Consider the following 19,606-nt stretch of genomic DNA (forward strand, 5'->3'; position numbering starts at 1 on the left):
GGTCATATTCTTTAAACAGCAATAGAAGATAAAGTAAAGCTAAAATGCCAGAACTACTAAGCTTTAGAAATGCATTACTAATTTTATATATTTTCTGTATCTCTTACAAATAAGCGGATACTCTTTTCTAACATTTAACAAATCTTGTGGTCTACCTAATAAATCAATATTGGGAAAGCAGAATTTAGAAGGAAAAGTTTGGGAGACAAAGTATTTAAGAATTCACGTGAGTTTCTGGTTTTGGATACTCAGATCAACCCCCCAATGAAAAAAACTAAAGATGCTGGATAAGACACTAAAACAAAACCACCTTAAAAGGACTAAAGAATTAAAAAGAGCTGCCAGGCCAAATTCTTGAGGCTAGCTTGAACCCAAAGAGGTTAGTGGAAAGAAAGTTGGCATCCCAAAGCCACCTTTGCCCCAAAGGCATTCACTCACATCATGCACTGGGGTTGCGGTCTGGTAGCCTCATGTGGGGACGAGGTCAGAAGTGAAGATACAGGACTTTGCCAATTTGGATCATCTCACAGGATAACTTTCCCACATTAAGGTGAAATCCAAAGGACTACATGAAAGTTTCCCTGTTGCTGAGCAAAGGAGTAAGAGAAAAATCAAATAAAAAAACGATAATTCACCCCTGAGAAGTTATGAGTGTTGACTGACCCTCACTAGGAGACTCCCTAGGATCCTGGGTCTAAACATACCTCGAGTGAGTACTGAAACTTCTATCTGTGGATCTGTTTTAATATAGTCCTGTACTGATGGTGCTCCAAGGAGCCTGGCAAAAACACATAAACCACTCTGATTTCAAACTGGGCTCGTGAATTCTCCATAAATTATTTTTCAAGGTTGGTGAGCTCCAGAAAGTTGAATACAAACAAGTTTACAAGGAAACTAGTCACCATGAGCAAGAACCAGCAGAAGCAGATATAAATAAGACTTCAACTAGATGTTCTGTTTAAAAATAAATAACTTGAAGTGACTTCAGGGAATACAAAACTATAAAATGTAACATAGGGGATTTTAATAAATGTTTGGTTATAACCTTTTAATACCTTTGTACTTTTAATTCATTAAAAATACTTAAGAGCTTGAGGTACCATGTAGAAATTAGTTTTTCAAAGTAGCAGAAAACAATGTATTGTCAAAAGCAAGAGGTTTCTGATTATATATGTTTATTAATTAAGGTTATAAACTTTCCAAGGCAATATTTTATTTACATTAAAATAGCAAAATCTGTACCAAATATAAGAACAGGAAATTCTCCCTAATTCACTGTATGAGGCCAATATAACCTTGAAATGAAACAAAGCAAGAAAGTAAAATTACACCTCCATTTTAGACACTCATTTTAGATACACATACACAAGCACACCCGCACACACACACCACCCTAAGTAAAATATTAGCAAACTGAATCCAACTGTGCCTCAAAAAGCTAATAGGATAGTACAATTGGGTTTATATAAAAAATGTAAAAGATGAACTGATATTAAAACTATACATATATATACAGACATATTATTCATCACATTAATGAATTTCAAAAAATAACATCTCGATATAGAAAAGGCATATAGTGAAATTTAATGCTAATTCTTGATTTTTTTTTTTTTTTTTTTGAGACGGATTCTCACTCTGTCGCCCAGGCTGGAGTGCAGTGGCATGATCTCGGCTCACTGCAAGCTCCGCCTCCCAGGTTCATGCCATTCTCCTGTGCCCACCACCACACCCGGCTTAATTTTTGTATTTTTAGTAGAGACGGGGTTTCACCATGGTAGCCAGGATGGTCTTGATCTCCTGACCTCGTGATCTGCCTGCCTCGGCCTCCCAAAGTGCTGGGATTACTGGTGTGAGCCACCATGCCCAGCCTTGATTTTTTTTAAAATTTAAGTTCTGGGATACATGTGTGGAATGTGCAGGTTTGTTACATAGGTATACAAGTGCCATGGTGGTTTGCTGCACCTATCAATCTGTCATCTAGGTTTTAAGCCCCACACGCATTAGGTATTTGTCCTAATGCTCTCCCTCCCCTTGTCCCCCACCCCCTGACAGGCCCCAGTGTGTGGTGTTCCCCTCCCTGAGTCCATGTGTTCTCATCAATTCTTGATTTTTAAAAAACTCATGATAAACTAGACCAGATGAGAAATTCTTTAATCTGAGAAAGGATCTAACCCCTACAGCTATGATCAAATTAACTGATAAAATATTGAAATCTTTCCCTTTGAGTTTCAGAACAAGACACTATCACCCCTGTAAGTCCTAGCCAGTGCATACATCAGCAAAAAGAAATAAATGATACAAGGATTGGAAAGGAAGAAAGAATTACTATTTTCCACTGATATCATTATCTTTGTGGATCCTTAAAAATCTACAAAGTTAGCAAGGTTATTAGCTAGAAGATTAACATACAAAAAGCAATTTCGTTTCTATTGTTTCTACAGGTAATTTAAAAAACATAATTTTCAAAAGCTACCATCTATAATAGCAACAAAAACTATAAAATATGTAGGAAGAAATCCAATAAAAGAAGAAAAAAAGCTGTGTGCAATATAGAGTAGTAATTAAAAGTATGAACTTTATATCTAGGCACCTTGGGTTAGAATCTTGCCTCTGCTATTAACTAGCTGTGTGATCTGCAGTAAGTTGTTAACCTCTCTGTGCCTCAGTTTCCTATGTGCAATATCTCATAATAATAGGATCTACCTCAAAAGACTGCTGTAAAGACTGGATACAAATAGAATGGGGGTTGGCATATAAGAAATACAGTATAAATGAAAACCATTGTGATAATGATAGTGATAGTAGTGTGATGGTACAGAAAATTATAAGAATTTTCTGAAAGGCTTTCAAGAATACCCAATGAAAAATATATCATATTTACGGATAGAAAGACAATATTATTGAGATGTCAACTCTCCAGAAATTCATCTGTAAAGTAAATGTTAATCAAAATGTGAACAGAGTTTTTGGTTCTTAACAGGTTAGTTTCTGGAATTATTATGAGAAAACAAAGAGCTGGAAATAATCAATACAATGCTAAAGACGAAAAGTAAGGAGGGAGACTTGCCCTACCATGGTTAAGATTTTATGAGGACAGTGAGAAACTGGTGCAGAGACAGATTAAATGACCAATGAAACAGGATAGAAAACACAGGAGCAGAGGCAGCAAAGCAGAACAGCAGAGAAAAGAGGGCACATTCAGTAAACAGAGGGGAAAATACTGATTGTCTATATGGAAAAGGTGACACTGGGTTCTCACACACGCCATACTCATAAATCAATTCTAGAATAATTACAGATTTAATATTCAAGAGCAAAACTTTAAATTTTATGAAGAAAATATAGGTAATAGGTATCTGACTTTGGGGGTAATGAAGGGTTTCTTAAACAGGACACAAGCCCTCTAACTATGACAAAGATTCATAAATTTAACCAAACTAAATTTTACTTATGTCTCAAAAGACGCTTGAAGAAAGTGAAAAGACAAGCCACAAGCTGGGAGAAGATATTTGTTAACTAGACCGAATATTTGTACTGAGAACATATATAAAGAACACATTCAAATAAACAGAAAATACAATCGAAAAATGGGTCAAAACCGTGAACAGGTATGTCACAGAGGAGACTAGTAAACGTGAAGAGATAAGAGAGAGAACTCATCATTAATCAGGGTAACACAAATTAAGCCGACAATGAGATATTAAACCCACTTAACTGGGAAAGATTAAGAAGTCTGGCGGTCGGGCGGGCGCGGTGGCTCACGCCTGTAATCCCAGCACTTTGGGAGACTGAGGCGGGCGGACCACGAGGTCAGGAGATCGAGACCATCCTGACTAACACAGTGAAACCCTGTCTCTACTAAAAATACAAAAAATTAGCCAGGTGTGGTGGCGGGCGCCTGTAGTCCCAGCTACTCGGGAGGCTGAGGCAAGAGAATGGCGTGAACCCAGGAGGCGGAGCTTGCAGTGAATCGAGATCGAGCCACTGCACTCCAGCCTGGGTGACAGAGCGAGACTCCGTCTCAAAAAAAAAAAAAGAAAGAAAGAAAAATAAGTCTGGCAAGAGTTGGAGAGGATGCCCATCAACAGAATATACTGTTGGTGGAATGTAAATTGATATGAATTATTGAAAATATCATTTGGCATTATGACATTCCAGCACTATGTAAGTAAACATTTGTGTACCTTACAACCTAGCAATTCCATTCCTAAGTACATATCCAGAGAAGCATTTGCACATGGGCACTAAGAGTTATGATACAAACGTGTTCATACAGTATTAATAAGAAGAGAAAAAGGAAACAAAATTGGGGAAAAGAAAACTAAATGCCCATCAACCAAAGAATAGACAAACTGTGGTAAATCCATACAGTGGAATGCTATACTATTTTATTTTTTTAGAGACAGGATTTTACTCTGTCACCCAGGCTAGAGAGCAGTGAGTGGCACAAGCATAGCTCACTGCAGCCTCAAACTCCTGCAGCCTCGAACTCCTGCAGCCTTGAATTCCTGGGCCCAAGTGATCCTCCCACCTCAGCCTCCCCAGTAGCTAGGGCTATAGGTATGTGCCACCACACCTGGATAATTTTTATTTTGTATTTTTTATAGAGACAGGGTCTTGCTTACTGCTTGGGGAGTCTTGAACTCCTGGCCTCGACAGGTCCTCCCACCTTGGCCTCTCAAGGTGCTAGTATTATAGGTGTGAACCACTGTGCCCAGCCGCTAAACAGATTTTAAATGAGTGAATTATACATAAAACAAGAATAAATATTAGAAACACTATTGAGTGAAAAAAAGCAAGTCACAAAGACTATATACATTTGACATTCTTTTTTACAAAGTTTAAAAACAAGGAAGATTAAACATTAGAGAAACATATAGGAAAAACATGTATATGTGCATTTTTTTTTTTTTTTTTTTTGAGACGGAGTCTTGTTCTGTCACCTAGGCTGGAGTGCGGTGGCATGATCTTGGCTCACTGCAACCTCCACCTCCAGGGTTCAAGCAATTCTCCTGTCTCAGCCTCCTGAGTAGCTGGGACGACAGGCGCACATCACCACGCCCAGCTAAATTTTTCTATTTTTAGTAGAGACGGGGTTTCACTGTGTTAGCCAGATGGTCTCGATCTCCTGACCTTGTGATCCGCCCACCTCGGCCTCCCAAAGTATTGAGATTATAGGCATGAGCCACAACGTCCAACCACATGTGTGTATTTTTAAATCATGGGAATAATAAACACTCCAGGACACTGGTTCCTATGGAAAAATGCAGGAAGATAGGATGGAGGAGTGTACCGGTATATGTGAGTTAATGGTAATATTGTAGTTCTTGAGTTGAACACACTAATTTTATTGTTAAACACACTAACTTAAATAAAGCAGTCGTGCATGGAAAAATTATATTTAAAAAATTAACTACACACATTTACAAATTTACATCTAGTTACAATTTGATTCATAGTATTGCACCATAGTTTTAATTTATGCAAACTTAATATGCCATTTTGGAATAATTTACCATAACATTTAACTTATTTATACAACCTGTTGGAAAGACTAGCATGTAAATACGGTTGAAAATAAGGAAGGAAAACAGTATACATTATTTCCATAAAGCTAATTTAAGCAAGTATGATAAACAGTTCCTTCAGTACTAAGAAACTAAAACGCTGTCCTCACCAAAAAGCTAAAAGCACTGAAACCTATGCTTCTGTGAAACCTAAGGAAATCTAGAAATGCACACCAACTTTATAAAAATAAAGAATAACATTATTATTCTATAATCCATCATAGTGGAAAACACCTTGTGCCAGGGCCAAGAATTCTGGGTCCTAATCCTATTCCATGCCCACATTCACCCTCACCAAGGTGTGAGACCTTGCATTGGTCATTTAACTTCGCATGTGTAAAATGAGGGACTGTACCATACGCTCTTTGAGGCTCTTTTTATGGTGAAAATCTATGTATGACCCTATAAGAAACCGGTCTTATGAAGAATAAGCAAAATCATGATGTGATTTTCTTTTTCTTGTTTTTGTTTTGCTGTTTTTTTTTTCTTTTTCTTTTTGAGACAGGGTCTCGCTCTGTTGAACAGGCTGGAATGCAGTGGCACAATCTCAGCTCACTGCAACCTCCATCTGCCAGGTTCAAGCGATTCTCCTGCCTCACCCTCCTGAGTAGCTGGGACTACAGGCCCGCGCCACCACGTGTGGCTAATTTTTGTATTTTTGGTAGAGACAGGGTCTCGCCATGTTGACCAGGCTAGTCTTGAACTGCTGACGTCAAGTCATCCACCCACCCCGCCTCCCAAAGCGCTGGGATTACAGGTGTGAGCCACCGTGCCTGGCCTCTTTTCCACCCCGCCCCGCCCTGCCCCGCCTCGCCTGGCCTCGCATTGCCTCTCTTTCTTTCTTTTTTAGGAGGGCAAAGTATCACTCTGCCATCCAGGCGGGGGTGCAGTGGTACAATCATAGCTCATTGAAACCTCCAACTTCTGGGCTCAGAGGATCCTCCTGCTTCAGTCTTCTGAGTAGCTGGGACTTCAGGGGTGTGCCACAATGCCCAGCAAATTTTTTTTTCATTTTCTGTAGTGACGGGGTCCTGCTATGTTGCCCAGGATGGTCTTGAACTCCTGGCCTCAAGCGATCCTCCCACCTCGGCCTCCCAAAGAGCTGGGATTCCAGGAGTGAGCCACCACGCTTGGCCTGCAATTTTCTTATATAAATATCATCATATGCAATTTAGTACTCAAATGCCTTTGGATGATGATAATGTCCACAAGCTCTATGGAGAGAATGAAATATTAATACAGCACTGCCATCAGAATAGGTAAAATGAAAAAGTTGTGTTACACAGAGAGAGTTGCCAAGTGGTTGACAAATTTGCTTTTTGGTAGGTCAGACTTGTTTTATGGTATAGCCTTTTCATGCAACTATACTGAGGCTAAAAAATCATAATTTAAGCAGTAAACATTGAATTCTATAATGTAAAAGAACTTGAAAATAATGTAAATCTCAGAGAAATGTTCAAACTGGCTAATTTAGAAAAAGAAAGATGAGCAACTGTTCAAAGATAATCTGAGTATTGCAATAGGCAGAAAAACACAAGGGAGACCCCATTTGTATGCTCAAGTAACACTACACACATGCTCTCCAAAATTCTAGACTTTGGACCTGCCAAAGAGTCCCACACTTTTTTCTTTTTTTCACGTTCTCTCTAAAACCTCTGGGAGAATATCCAGTTATACATCAAAAGATAATCCCTCCCACACAAAAAATGAGGACAGGCCACAAGTGGGTGAAAATTTCTGTGACTCACACATAAGAAAGAATTAGTACCCAGAATATATAAAGAGCCCCTATAAATCATTTAAAAACAGACTACCCAATATTTTTTATGTGGGCCAATCACATAAATAGGAAATTGACATTGAACAGGAAACCCAAAGGGCTAGGAGACATGATGAACTTTGTAAGTAATGAGAAAAATTAAAAATCACAATAAGATGCCATTTCACACCCATCAAATTGGCAAAAACTAGAGTTCAGTAACAAGTGCTGGTGGGTATATAGATAGAAAGGAATTCTGGTGATACTGTGAACTGGCCCAACCACTTGGGAAACAAGTCAACTGCTGATATGAATACGCTAAAGACCCTGCCACTCCACTCTACAGAGTAAACTTGCTTAATGTGGGCTGCATTTTAGCAAACCAATCTCTCCAATAGAACTATGTCACTAAGAAAGCTGAAATTTCTATTACTCTCTTACACTTGGAGTCGATATTTTAATTGATATTGGAGGGGAAAAGAAGGTGCTGGTTATTGTGCCCCTTGGTGACCCAACAGAATACTATACAGCAGGGAGAATAAATGAAAGATACATGATCAATGTGGATAATTCCTAAGAATAAAATAAGAGAAAAAGCAATATGCATTTATATAAGGTATACAAATAAGCAAAACAATACTCTGTATTATTTAAGATATATAAATCTATGTCATAAAATATAAAGACATACACGAATGATTAAAAAAAAAAAATCAGGACAGTGATGATCTCTAGGGCAATCAGGCAGGGCTACCCAGGGGCCTTTACCATGGCTAGAATGGAATATTTTGTTTCGTAACCGGGAAGGAACATAAATGGACAAATTTTCTGACTTGAATATTCATTTCATATATGCATCATATACACTTACATACCACACATACATCTGTGAGAAAATAAGCAGCACAGCTGAAAAAGCCACGAGGGCTACCTAGAATGTCTTGCCCTGTCACATTCAGGCTTTGTCAGCTGTCTTCCAGAACCTTCCGGAACACAGCCAGTGGGAAGAAGGATTGGCCATACCTGGAGATAGATACTAAATGTGGTACTGACTTCTACAGTTTTATTCTAAATAGGAGGAAAATCTATCAAACCACAGAATCAGGGAGAGTTAGAAAGAACAAAGCAAAACAAACATCCAGGGAGTGGAATTACTATCAGCAAATCACAGAAAGACTTCTAGAGCTTACCTTTGCCATCATGAAACCTAAATTACTGCTTTTTTTTCTTTTTTAATAACAAAGTCTTTTTGTTAATTATCTCTGAAGGAAGATTCAATAACTGCTCTTGGTAATGCATTTCAACATCTTATAAATCACTGGAAAGTTTAATTCGGTGGAAATTTTAAGTCAGTCTATTATGGCTACATATGGTATGAAGACACGCGGAAAGGAAATAGTCTACATTATTTCCTGATCCTCTAGTGTAAATCAGACACTCTGAATCATAACCATTGTAACAGAAGATCTGTGTTGCCTCATTTAAAAGAATACGTTTGTAAACTTTCAGATATTTTATTAAACTGTTAATTTTTTTAAAAACTTCCCTTATTCTTCCCAGAAGAGAGGTATTCAAATGATAAACACTTCTTGGTCTGATGCTTAAGTAGGCCTCAAAATCAATTTTTTATGTCTTGTATCACCAGTGGAGAGAAACAAATGATGACTATGTTAACATTACATATCACTGCCATTTAGATTAGATATTTGGCCCTTATGATCATTTTACTGCTTGTAACCTAAGTATAAATAAGATGGTACAAAAGATAGGTGCTCACTAATTGAAATAATAGACATAATCTAGGCAAGTTGCTCTAAAATGAAAGCCTATCACAATTTCTTCTGCATTCATATGTAAAATGGCCCAAGTGGATTCATCCGTTTCTTGGGCCCGGCACATACCAGGAAAGTATCTGTTGAACTGAATTTAACTGATAATGGGAAAGAAATATGAAAAGCAGGTGAGGGCTCCAAGCCAAGATACAGCAACCCACTAGCATGACTTTGTACACTGGGAATGCCAGAAAATCTATACATCTTGAGAAGTCTAAGGTCTTTCTTTGACTCTTCATTTCCCTGTAAGGTACAGGGACATAAATGTATAATACAATATAAATACACAACATGGTGTGAGATATGATATGACATAATGGAATGTGACACAATACGGAATATAATATGGGTTGAGTTATCCCTAATCCAGAATCTGAAATCTGAAAGCTCCAAAATCTGAAACTTTTTGATACTATACATGGTATTCAAATATAATGCTCATTGGAATGCATAAGATTTCAAATTTTCAGATTGGGCATGCTCAACCAGTAAGTATAATGCAAATATTACAAAATCTAAAAAAAAAATCCAAAATCCAAAACACTTCTGGTCCCATACATTTCAGGTAAGGGCTACTCACCCTGTAATATAAAAGAAAGAGGTAGCACCCATGACTAATGCAGCATCTTGCCCCGCCTACCTCTCAAATTTCGCTCAGACCTTGCTGCCTCTTGTTCGTTGCAATCCAGCCACTGTGGTTTTCTCTTAGTTTCTCAGTCCCTCTAGGCTTATACCCATCTCAGACCCTTTGCAACTGCTCTTCCTCTTTCTGCATGGCTCTTCGTCATTTAGGTCTCGGTTCAAATGTCAGCCCTCAAAAATGTCTTCCCTAGCTTCCCAATTTTAAGCAACCCCTTCCCCTTCCCCATTCAATCGTTTTCTGTATTTATTTTATTTTTCTTATAGTGTTTTATCTCTATCTGAAATTAACTTGCTTGTTTACTCAGTTATTATCTGTAAACTCCCTGACAGCAGGGACTTTGTTTGCTGTGTTGGTGGCTCCATTCCCAGCATCCAGAATGGCCCCTGGTATATAGAAGGTGCTCCAATAACCACTTTCTAGTAGATTAATAAAAATATGCCAGCCCAATTTAAAATCCTTAATCTCCACGGCCTCCAAGAATATAACAAATGTGTTCCCTATTTTATCTAATTCATATTGGGTTTACTTAAAATAGTGGGGGAGGGCAGAGGAAAATAGAATACTTAGAATTAGATCATTAATACTTAAGATTAGATATTAGAGAGAGTTGATACCACTCAGAACACCACTGAACTAAAGGCTGTTATTTAATTTACGTATTTTAATCATACCGATCTGAGCCACTCAAGACTAAAAATAAATCATTTCACTATTTTTACTCTAGGCGCTAATTTAATTATATTCTGTTACCAAAGCTATCACATTATTTTCTATCCGAATTACCTTGTACTTTTCTAGCAATAATATTAGCTATCTCAATACGTCACAGGTATTCTTGTAGTATAAGAGATAGCAAGAGGTGAAACACAATGTGAACATATTACTGAATAAAATGTGATTCCTTCTCTCAGCCAGAAAAAGGAGACGCAACACATTAGGTCAGTCATTAGGAGTAAAAAGCCCCAAGAACAATGCCGCATCTGCGTTACACATGAATCTGGCTCCCCTACATGTCTACCAGAATTTGAATAACTGTGTTTTACTGAATACACATTTAAAGCAGAAAGCTACCCCTTACAAAACAAATTCAAGAAGCGTTCAAACACAATTTTGCTGGCAGAGTTTCAGAATCTAACTATAGTGAGATATTTTGTCTCAGATTTAAACCTCCTCATTTTTGAAGCTAACCTGTTGTAACTAATAGGTTTTAAAATAATGAACAACCACAGAACTACAAAAAAAATTCCACTTTCATAAGGCCAAAGATCATTCTGTCTGACACGGTTTCATTTTGAAAACTTCATGCATTTGAAAAAAAATTACATACTCCTGGAAGAAATGGTCATTTTCCATGAAAGAAAATGTTACTGGGATACAGCTTTAGCACAAAAGTGAAATACACACTGTTAAGCAAAGGCTGTTTTGCTATTTGGCTAATAGAGAACTTGTTTCTTCCTTATAATGGGTAAAAGAGAAGGGGAGGGGCAATTCTGGGTAGTTGCAAACGAAGAACACAAGAATGCAAAGTTTTTAAAACAACATTTGAGAAAATATTAGCACTTTAAATCAATGTTAATTTTGGACTATGTTCAAGAAACTACAAGAGATAAAACAGAACTATGGTATCAGGGCATGTGAATAACCACAATTTATTATCTACCTTTAAGATCACTTCTTAGAAGTGCAGAACTTTGAAATGCATTAAAACTTTGATTAAAGAAGCATCTCAAGCCACATCTATCATATGTATACAATGGAACAAAAACTCAGGGACTAATGTGGCAAAAGGCATGGCATCAGATGGATTCCCTTTTTTTTCAATATTTATACACATATTTTATTATTTCTCTTCCTCTAGAGAACTCTAACACAAACATATCTGTTGTTATTATTATTATTATTAATACTATTATACTTTAAGTTCTAGGTATATGTGCACAACCTGCAGGTTTGTTACATAGGTATACACGTACCATGTTGGTTTGCTGCATCCATCAACTTGTCACTTACATTAGGTATTTCTCCTAATGCTATCCCTCTCTCAGTACCCCACCGCCTGACCAGCCCTGGTGTGTGATGTTCCCCACCATGTGTCCATGTGTTCTCATTGTTCAACTCCCACATGTGAGTGAGGACATGCAATGTTTGGTTTTCTGTCCTTGTGATAGTTTGCTGAGAATGGTGGTTTCCAGCTTCATCCATGTCCCTGCAAAGGACATGAACTCATCCTTTTTTACGGTTGCATAGTATTCCGTGGTATATATGTGCCACATTTTCTTAATCCAGTCTATCACTGATGGACATTTGGGTTGGTTCTCAGTCTTTGCTATTGTGAATAGTGCTGCAACAAACATACGTGTGCATGTGTCTTTATCACAGAATGATTTATAATCCTTTGGGTATATGCCCAGTAATGGGATTGCTGGGTCAAATGGTATTTCCAGTTCTAGATTCTTAAGGAATCACCACACTGTCTTGCACAATGGTTGAACTAATTTACACTCCCACCAACAGTGTAAAAGCATTCCTATTTCTCCACATCCTCTCCAGCATCTGTTGTTTCCTGACTTTTTAATGATGGTCATTCTAACTGGTGTGAGATGGTATCTCATGGTGGTTTTGATTTGCATTTTTCTGACGACCAGTGATGATGAGCATTTTTGCATATGTCTATTGGCTGCATAAATGTCTTCTTTTGAGAAGTGTCTGTTCATATCCTTTGCCCACTTTTTGATGGGGTTTTTTCTTGTAAATTTGTTTAAGTTCTTTGTAGATTCTGGATATCAGCCCTTTGTCAGATGGGTAGATTGCAAAATTTTCTCCCAGATGGGATCCTTTGTTGGGGGTGGTCCCCTAGACCACCCATTAAGTTTTGAGATTTGTTACTTTTTTCTATGCCCTTTGGTCAAAGACACAAGTCAGCTCTGATTCGGGGGGTGGAGAAATAAATTCTTCCTCCTGATGGGAAGAGAGCCAAGTCACTTTACACAGGTGCATGAACAGGGATGGAAGGAGCTGTGACCATCTCTGCAAACAATCTACTACTGTATCCTATGAATACATGTGGTCCCTTTCTAGTGAAATGGGTCTCTGAATAATAAGGCTTGGAGGATTCACAGGAAATTTCTTAAGTCAATGAAGTCAATATATGAGATATTTACTATAGTTACCATAAAAATTCCTCTCCTTACCCAAGCACATGAAGCATGAAGACTTGTACTTTCTAGGTATAGAGCAGTGTTCCAGATGTTAGGGAGAGATCTAGACCCAGCCCTAACCACCACTAAGAGAGAAACAGATCACACAGACGAAGAGTTGTATAGCAATGCCAGTCAGATGGCATGTGCTTAGTGCAAAATGACAGGTATAAAGCCTGTTGTCACAAGCATTGAAAAGAAGGGATACTCACTGAGGAATGAGTTGATCAAAACACATCTTTCAGGAGAAGACCCAGTCTCATGCTGAGGAAGGGACAGGGCTCATGGAGCAGGGAAAAGGGGAGAGGCCATCTCAGAAGAGTTATCATGTACAAAAGGGGATGTAGAAAATGGGCGTAATGTATTTAGGTAACTAGTTCATCTGGAGAGAAGTAACAGGAAAAAGAGCCTAGAAGAACAGAAGAAGTCAGAGAGTAGCCAGCCTTGAAGACTGAGTTATAGAGATTGGCCTTTAGCCTGTCCATTTAGGTGGGAGGCCTAGATACTAAGGATGAGAAGAGGGCTGACAGCAGAAAGACACTGAATGAGGGAAGGGACTTGGTAATTGAATGGATTTAGAGCAAAGATGGAAAAGGAAAAATCAACGACTGCAAGAATGAAACAGAAAATCATGATATCACTGACAGAAACAGAAAGAATAACAAGGGATCACGATGATGACTTTCACTTTAAATACGGTGAACTCAAGGTGACAACAAGCAATGTCAAACATTTTCAGCTATTTAAAGTGTGGGACTTTGGGAACATTATCTAACCTCTCCAAGCTCAGTTTTCTTATCTATAAAATAGAAATAGTAATAATACTGTATATCTCATAAGGTTATCATGAGGATTACATGAAATACTGACAATGCCTGGCACTCATTAGAGCACTAAAAAAATTTTTTTTTAAAAAGGTAACTTTCTCCATCATCATCATCTAGTTTATCATTTGACAAATAGCCCAATAACTCTTTTCTGTCACATCAATTCATGAGTACCTGATATATCTGTTAATCAGGCTTGGTTTTGTTTCAATACAACTGAGATAATTTAAAACATCCCATTCTAATGGCAGTCCTTGTAAATTTCCTACAGCATTTGGGTTTGGGTGATTTATAGCCAGAACATGGCTTCAATTCTATGACAAATTCATTACTGCAACTCATTGAAACTAGTATGTCAGCTGACCCATCTAAATTAGAAGTGAACATCTGATGTCTACAGTTTTTCCTAAGAAACATAACCTAGTAGGTTTTACATTGAAAAATTGAAAACAGAAAATTGTGTGTGATTTAATGATAATTTGCAACATGCTAAAAATGCCTTTGAGATGAAAGATTTTGTTTTGCTTTGTTTGGGGAATATGGAAATAAGATTAAAGAGTATAACATTTTATGGTAATGTTGTAGCCAGGAGGGGAACATTAGCACTGGGAAAACTGAGGGAAGGAAAATTCCAAGTCAGTTTGAGAATTTAACATTATTAATATACTGGACAGTGAAACACATATTTATCATGTACATAGTAGGTGCTTAATGAACTTTTGTGAAATAATGTTAAATGAAATTAATGAAACCAAATTATTTTGTTTTTTCTTCTCTATTTCTTACCATTAGATCACTGTATATTAATTATAATATTCTTTAAACAGTGAGTAAACAAAAGGTTTAGAAAGAGAGAATCAAGGTATTTTAAAGCTAGAAGTCCTTCAGAAGTAGAAACTGAAGTCCAGGGAGGTTAACAGACATCAGTTTCCCATGACAGATGCCTACATCAGTTTCCCACGACTATGATATTCAAACTCGGAAGAACTGACCAACAGCCCCTGCACATCCCACTACCCCATGATGGAGCAGAAAGAGTTACAGAGAAACTCAAGTCGGTCAGTTCTGTGATTTGTTTGAAGGCCTAACAAAAGGTTGAGATGAGCAGATGGATTCTGAGAAATGTGGACTTCAATTATTTAAGCCATAAATGTTTCCTATTATGATGATGTTTAAACAGTTCATGACGGTCTAAAATACAGATGTTTTTGGCCATTAACACCGTCACATTTTACAGTATTGCAGTATGAGGTTTTTGATATTTTTATCAAAAGATTGTCTGACCAAATTGCCAGAAATCAGGCATTTTATAAAAAGAATGTACAATTCAGCTAAAGTGTTTTCATATATCCCCAACCTTAGGGCTATGAAAAGGGTTATGGCCATAGATTATATAGCTCTATTTTTTACTATGAAAATTTATGTGCTGTCTAGATCTTTATTCTATTGAAATTGTACCGGAAAGGCCCTTAAATAAAATGGTTCCTTCAAAATCTACAGACTGTAGTAGATCTGATTGATAAAGAGATTCAAAATCCCTTTTTAAGGGTACCCCTGTGGGGAGAGAGAAAAAGGCAAGGCAAAGATCCTCCTTTACATGGTGGCTGTATCTATTTGTGTTTTCAACGTGGAGTCAGACTGTCTGGTCCAAGCCGAATTCCAGCAGTTAATGGGATCTTAGCTAAGTCACTCAGCTGCTTTGTACCTGTTGCCTCATCAGTAAAATGGGAATAATCACAGTAGCCATCTCATGGGGTCGTTGTGAGGATCAAATGAGTTAATGCAACTAAAGCATTTAGAACAGGGCTTGGCACACAGTGAGCACTAGGTATCAGTTAGCTATTTTTATCACTCCCTTACATCTACTTACTCACTGGAATAGCCCCCCAGCTGTGCAGGATGTGATACCACTGTCATCTCTCAATTATTCATAGTGAAGAGGAGGGGTGGACCTTTCAAGGTTAATACCTATTTGGCTGTTGTCAAATATTCCTGAAGTCAAAAACCTTTTATGTTCTCCCACTTTCCCTAGGGTTAAGTCTAGACACCATAGTAACAAACAACATGAAGAAGTAGTGAGAGCTAGTTACAGGCCAGGCACTGTGTTTTTATGGGCATTCGCTCACTTCATCCTCCAAACAATTCTGGTGTAGGTTCTCTTAATACCTGCAGTTTATACATGAAGAAACTAAGGCACAGAGAAGTTAAGCAACTTGCCCTGGAAATCCAAACTCCAAAATGCTGCAAAATCTGAAACTTTCCGAACACAAATATTACAGCACAAGTGGAAAATTCCACACATAAGTATTTAAGACAAACTTTTTATGCACAAAATTATGAAAAATACTATATAGAATTACCTTCAGGCTTTGTGTATAAGGTATATATGAAACGTAAATGAATTTTGTGTTTAGACTTGGGTCCCATTCTTATCTCATTATGCATTTGCAAATATTCCAAAATCTGAAAAAATAAAAAATCTGAAACATTTCTGCTCCCAAGCACTTTGGATAAAGGATACTCAACCTTTAGCTAGTTCCCCTCACCTTACCTCAATCCATCTTATCAAATATCTTGTTCTGTATAGGTATACAATGGAGATCAATTGTGAAGTATCTAGGATACTCAACTACTAGTGGGAAAGAGAGGGCTAGGAGGATTCCCTCAGCAGCAGGTTTGTTCTAGACTGGCTGGGCAGGAAGGGCCAACGTGTGAATGGCAATGAATTTCAGGGGTCAAAGGAGATCGCTGAACTCAGGCTAGATCTAAGCTGGCACCAAAATCCCAGGGGAGCCAAGACAACAGGCAAAACAACAGACTCTTCTGGGCAATGGTAAAACCTGGATCCAGTTGGTGCTCCAGATGACACATTTAGTGTAGAGCAAGAGCCAGCCCAGAGCTAGGGAGAAGACACAGTCCCGGCCTTTAAGACAGGCAGCTAGAGAAAGGGAGCTGATGTCTGAGATGAGCCCTCATGCTAATCAGAAAAATGCATGCTGGGCTGGACAAACATTGTGGGGTTAAAGAGAAGGCTGAGGCCAGGCGCGGTGGCTCAAGCCTGTAATCCCAGCACTTTGGGAGGCCGAGAGGGGCGGATCACGAGGTCAGGAGATCAAGACCATCCTGGCTAACATGGTGAAACCCTGTCTCTACTAAAAAATACAAAAAACTAGCCGGGTGAGGTGGCGGGCGTCTGTAGTCCCAGCTACTCGGGAGGCTGAGGCAGGAGAATGGCCTAAACCCGGGAGGGGGAGCTTGCAGTGAGCTGAGATCCAGTCACCGCACTCCAGCCTGGGCGACAGAGCGAGACTCCGTCTCAAAAAAAAAAAAAAAAAAAAGAGAAGGCTGAGTTGGGAAAGTGGTCCCTAGACTCAGCCCAATTAGAGGCTATTCTTGCCACATTTTAATCCATTCTCCACACTACACTAGGAGAGATCATGTCAACTATATATAAGTCTGATTGCGTCGGTTGGGCATGACTCACACCTGTAATCCCAGCACTTTGGGAGGCCGAGGTGGGTGGATCACCTGTGGTGAGGAGTTTGAGACCAGCCTGGCCAACATGGCAAAACTCCGTCTCTACTGAAAATACAAAAAATTAGCTGGGCATGGTGGCACGTGCCTGTAATCCCAACTACTTGGGAGGCTGAGGCAGGAGAATCACTTGAAGCTGGGGGACAGAAGTTGCAGTGAGCCGAGATGGCGCCATTGCACTCCAGCCTGGGTGACAGGGCAAGACTCCATCTTTAAAAAAAAAAAAGTCTGATCACCTCACTTTCCCACGTAAAACATTTCGATGGCTTCCTGGTATCCTCAGGATAAAGTCTGAACTTGACAAATCTTACAAGACTCTCCTCATCTGGCACTGCCTATCGCTCTAGTTTCATCACTCTGCATTCATCCTTCTGATTGTACCCACCCACTGAAAAAAAAAATAGGTGTATTTGATAGTAGGCTAACTATGCGTAACAACTCTCAGTTATTCATACTCTTCCGCTGACCTCTGCAGATGCATTCTGTCTAGAATATGCCTTCCCTCCTTGTCTGGCTAAGGCAAAGTCAGGCAAATGGAGACCATCCTCCAGGTCTCACGCTGGCTATCACTTTTCTGATGTCAGCCTTGGTACCCCCCTCCCCAATCTGCAGTAAGCCTTCTTCTTGTCCATAGTACTTTGTAGTCATCTTTCAGGATTAACCATCTTGGATTCTAACCACCTATATTCTCAACGAGACTCCAAGCTCCTAAACGGCAAAGCAATGTCTATCTTGTTCATTTTCATATAATCCCAGTATCTGCAATGCAGAAGATTCTAACAAATATGTGTTTCCAAAACAAAGAAAGATATAAGCCTGAGAATGAAAAAGCACGGGGAAAGATCTCTCTTACAGTGATTCGGGGACAAAGAGAAGGCAGGAGTACATGTTGGCCACATTAAGTGTGAGGTGAAGGCCACACATACAATCAGGGGTTGAGAGGATTTAAAATGTCTAGTGACTGGGTGCAATGGCTCATGCCTATAATCCCAGCACTTTGGGAGGCCGAGGCGGGCAGATCACTTGAGGCCAGGAGTTTGAGACCAGCCTGGCCAACACGATGAAACCCCGTTTCTACTAAAAATACAAAAATTTGCTGGGCGTGGTGGTGGGCGCCTATAATCCCAGCTACTCCGGAGGTTGTAGCAGGAGAATAGCTTGAACTGGGAGGCGGAGACTGCAGTGAGCTGAGATTGTGTCACTGCACTCCAGCCTGGGCAACAAAGTGAGAATCTGTCTCACATACATACATACATACATACAAAAAATGTCTAGAGAAGGTCTAAGTTTCGTCACTGAATGTTTAGTTACAAAAAAATGGGTGTCTTGGGGTACTCATGTCACTTGGAGTGTTGCCAGCTTCACTCGGAAGACAGGTGAGTCGGACGGGTTTTTATCTTGTGGGGAGAAGCAGGAAGAATGGCAGAGCAGGGAGAACAAAAAGATTCAGAAAAGTTAAGCTACTTCTATTTCTTTAGAATTAACATGAGCCTAATGATTGGAGGACACGGAAAAAAAAAAAACCAAAGAGCTAAATAAAGAGAAGTGGAGACAATGTAGTATAACATTAGGATGTACAAACTATAAAGCCTATTTTGTTTTAATAATTAACAAAGGTGCACCTAGTACACACACTATGGATCAGGCTTGGGGGAAAAAGACAAATGAATCCAAGACTACTCATTTTGTGAGAGCTTAAAGCAAACAACTTTTAGCAGTATTTTAAAGCAAGCTAGTAAAATAAATAGAAGTGAAGTCCAAGGGATTTAAACAAGAAAATTCGGGGGAAAAAGAACTTCACAAAGCAAAACAGACAAAATACAAGGCTAACCAAACAAAGGCTAAATCAAATAAATAGGCATTGCCGTGTGTCCTGGAGAACTGCCAAGGAGAGTAAATTTCAACAAAGAATGCTTCTGCCACCAGTTAGGAAAACTTCAATTCCAGAAAGGCTGAAGGAATGCTTCAGGCACTGCCAAGTGACAAGGGGGGTTTGGGGGTGGAGAGGCAGCAGGTCAGACGTTATTTCAGACTATGTAGACAAACGCGAGAACCTTCCTCAAGACATGTAAAGGCAGCTCACTCCCTCCCAACGTGCTCCACACACAGCTCCTTGTAAGAAACAAATCCAGGTCAAAGATGAGAAATTTGCATCTTCAAGGACTGCCTGTAGCAGCCTTCTCTTCTCAATTTGCAGATAAAAAGACCCTTGTAAATACTTCTTAGCCACCATCCTAGTATCCA

At 39.0% G+C, this 19,606-nt stretch overlaps 1 protein-coding gene across 5 annotated transcripts in view; it reads right to left on the minus strand.

The window, feature by feature from the left end:
• Positions 1-19,606, minus strand: part of EFCAB11 (EF-hand calcium binding domain 11) — a 161,011-nt gene that overhangs the window by 95,421 nt on the left and 45,984 nt on the right. The window contains exon 6 of one of the 5 annotated variants that reach the window (XM_007987566.3): positions 2,079-6,784. The exons of the other annotated variants lie outside the window; for them this stretch is intronic. Coding sequence (XP_007985757.1) covers positions 6,742-6,784 — 43 coding nt within the window. The 3' untranslated portion in view covers positions 2,079-6,741. Of the gene's footprint in view, positions 1-2,078; positions 6,785-19,606 lie in introns of those variants that run through there. 5 annotated transcript variants of the gene reach the window in all.

This window comes from Chlorocebus sabaeus, chromosome 24, assembly GCF_047675955.1.
Source record: "Chlorocebus sabaeus isolate Y175 chromosome 24, mChlSab1.0.hap1, whole genome shotgun sequence".
Taxonomy (NCBI): domain Eukaryota; kingdom Metazoa; phylum Chordata; class Mammalia; order Primates; family Cercopithecidae; genus Chlorocebus; species Chlorocebus sabaeus.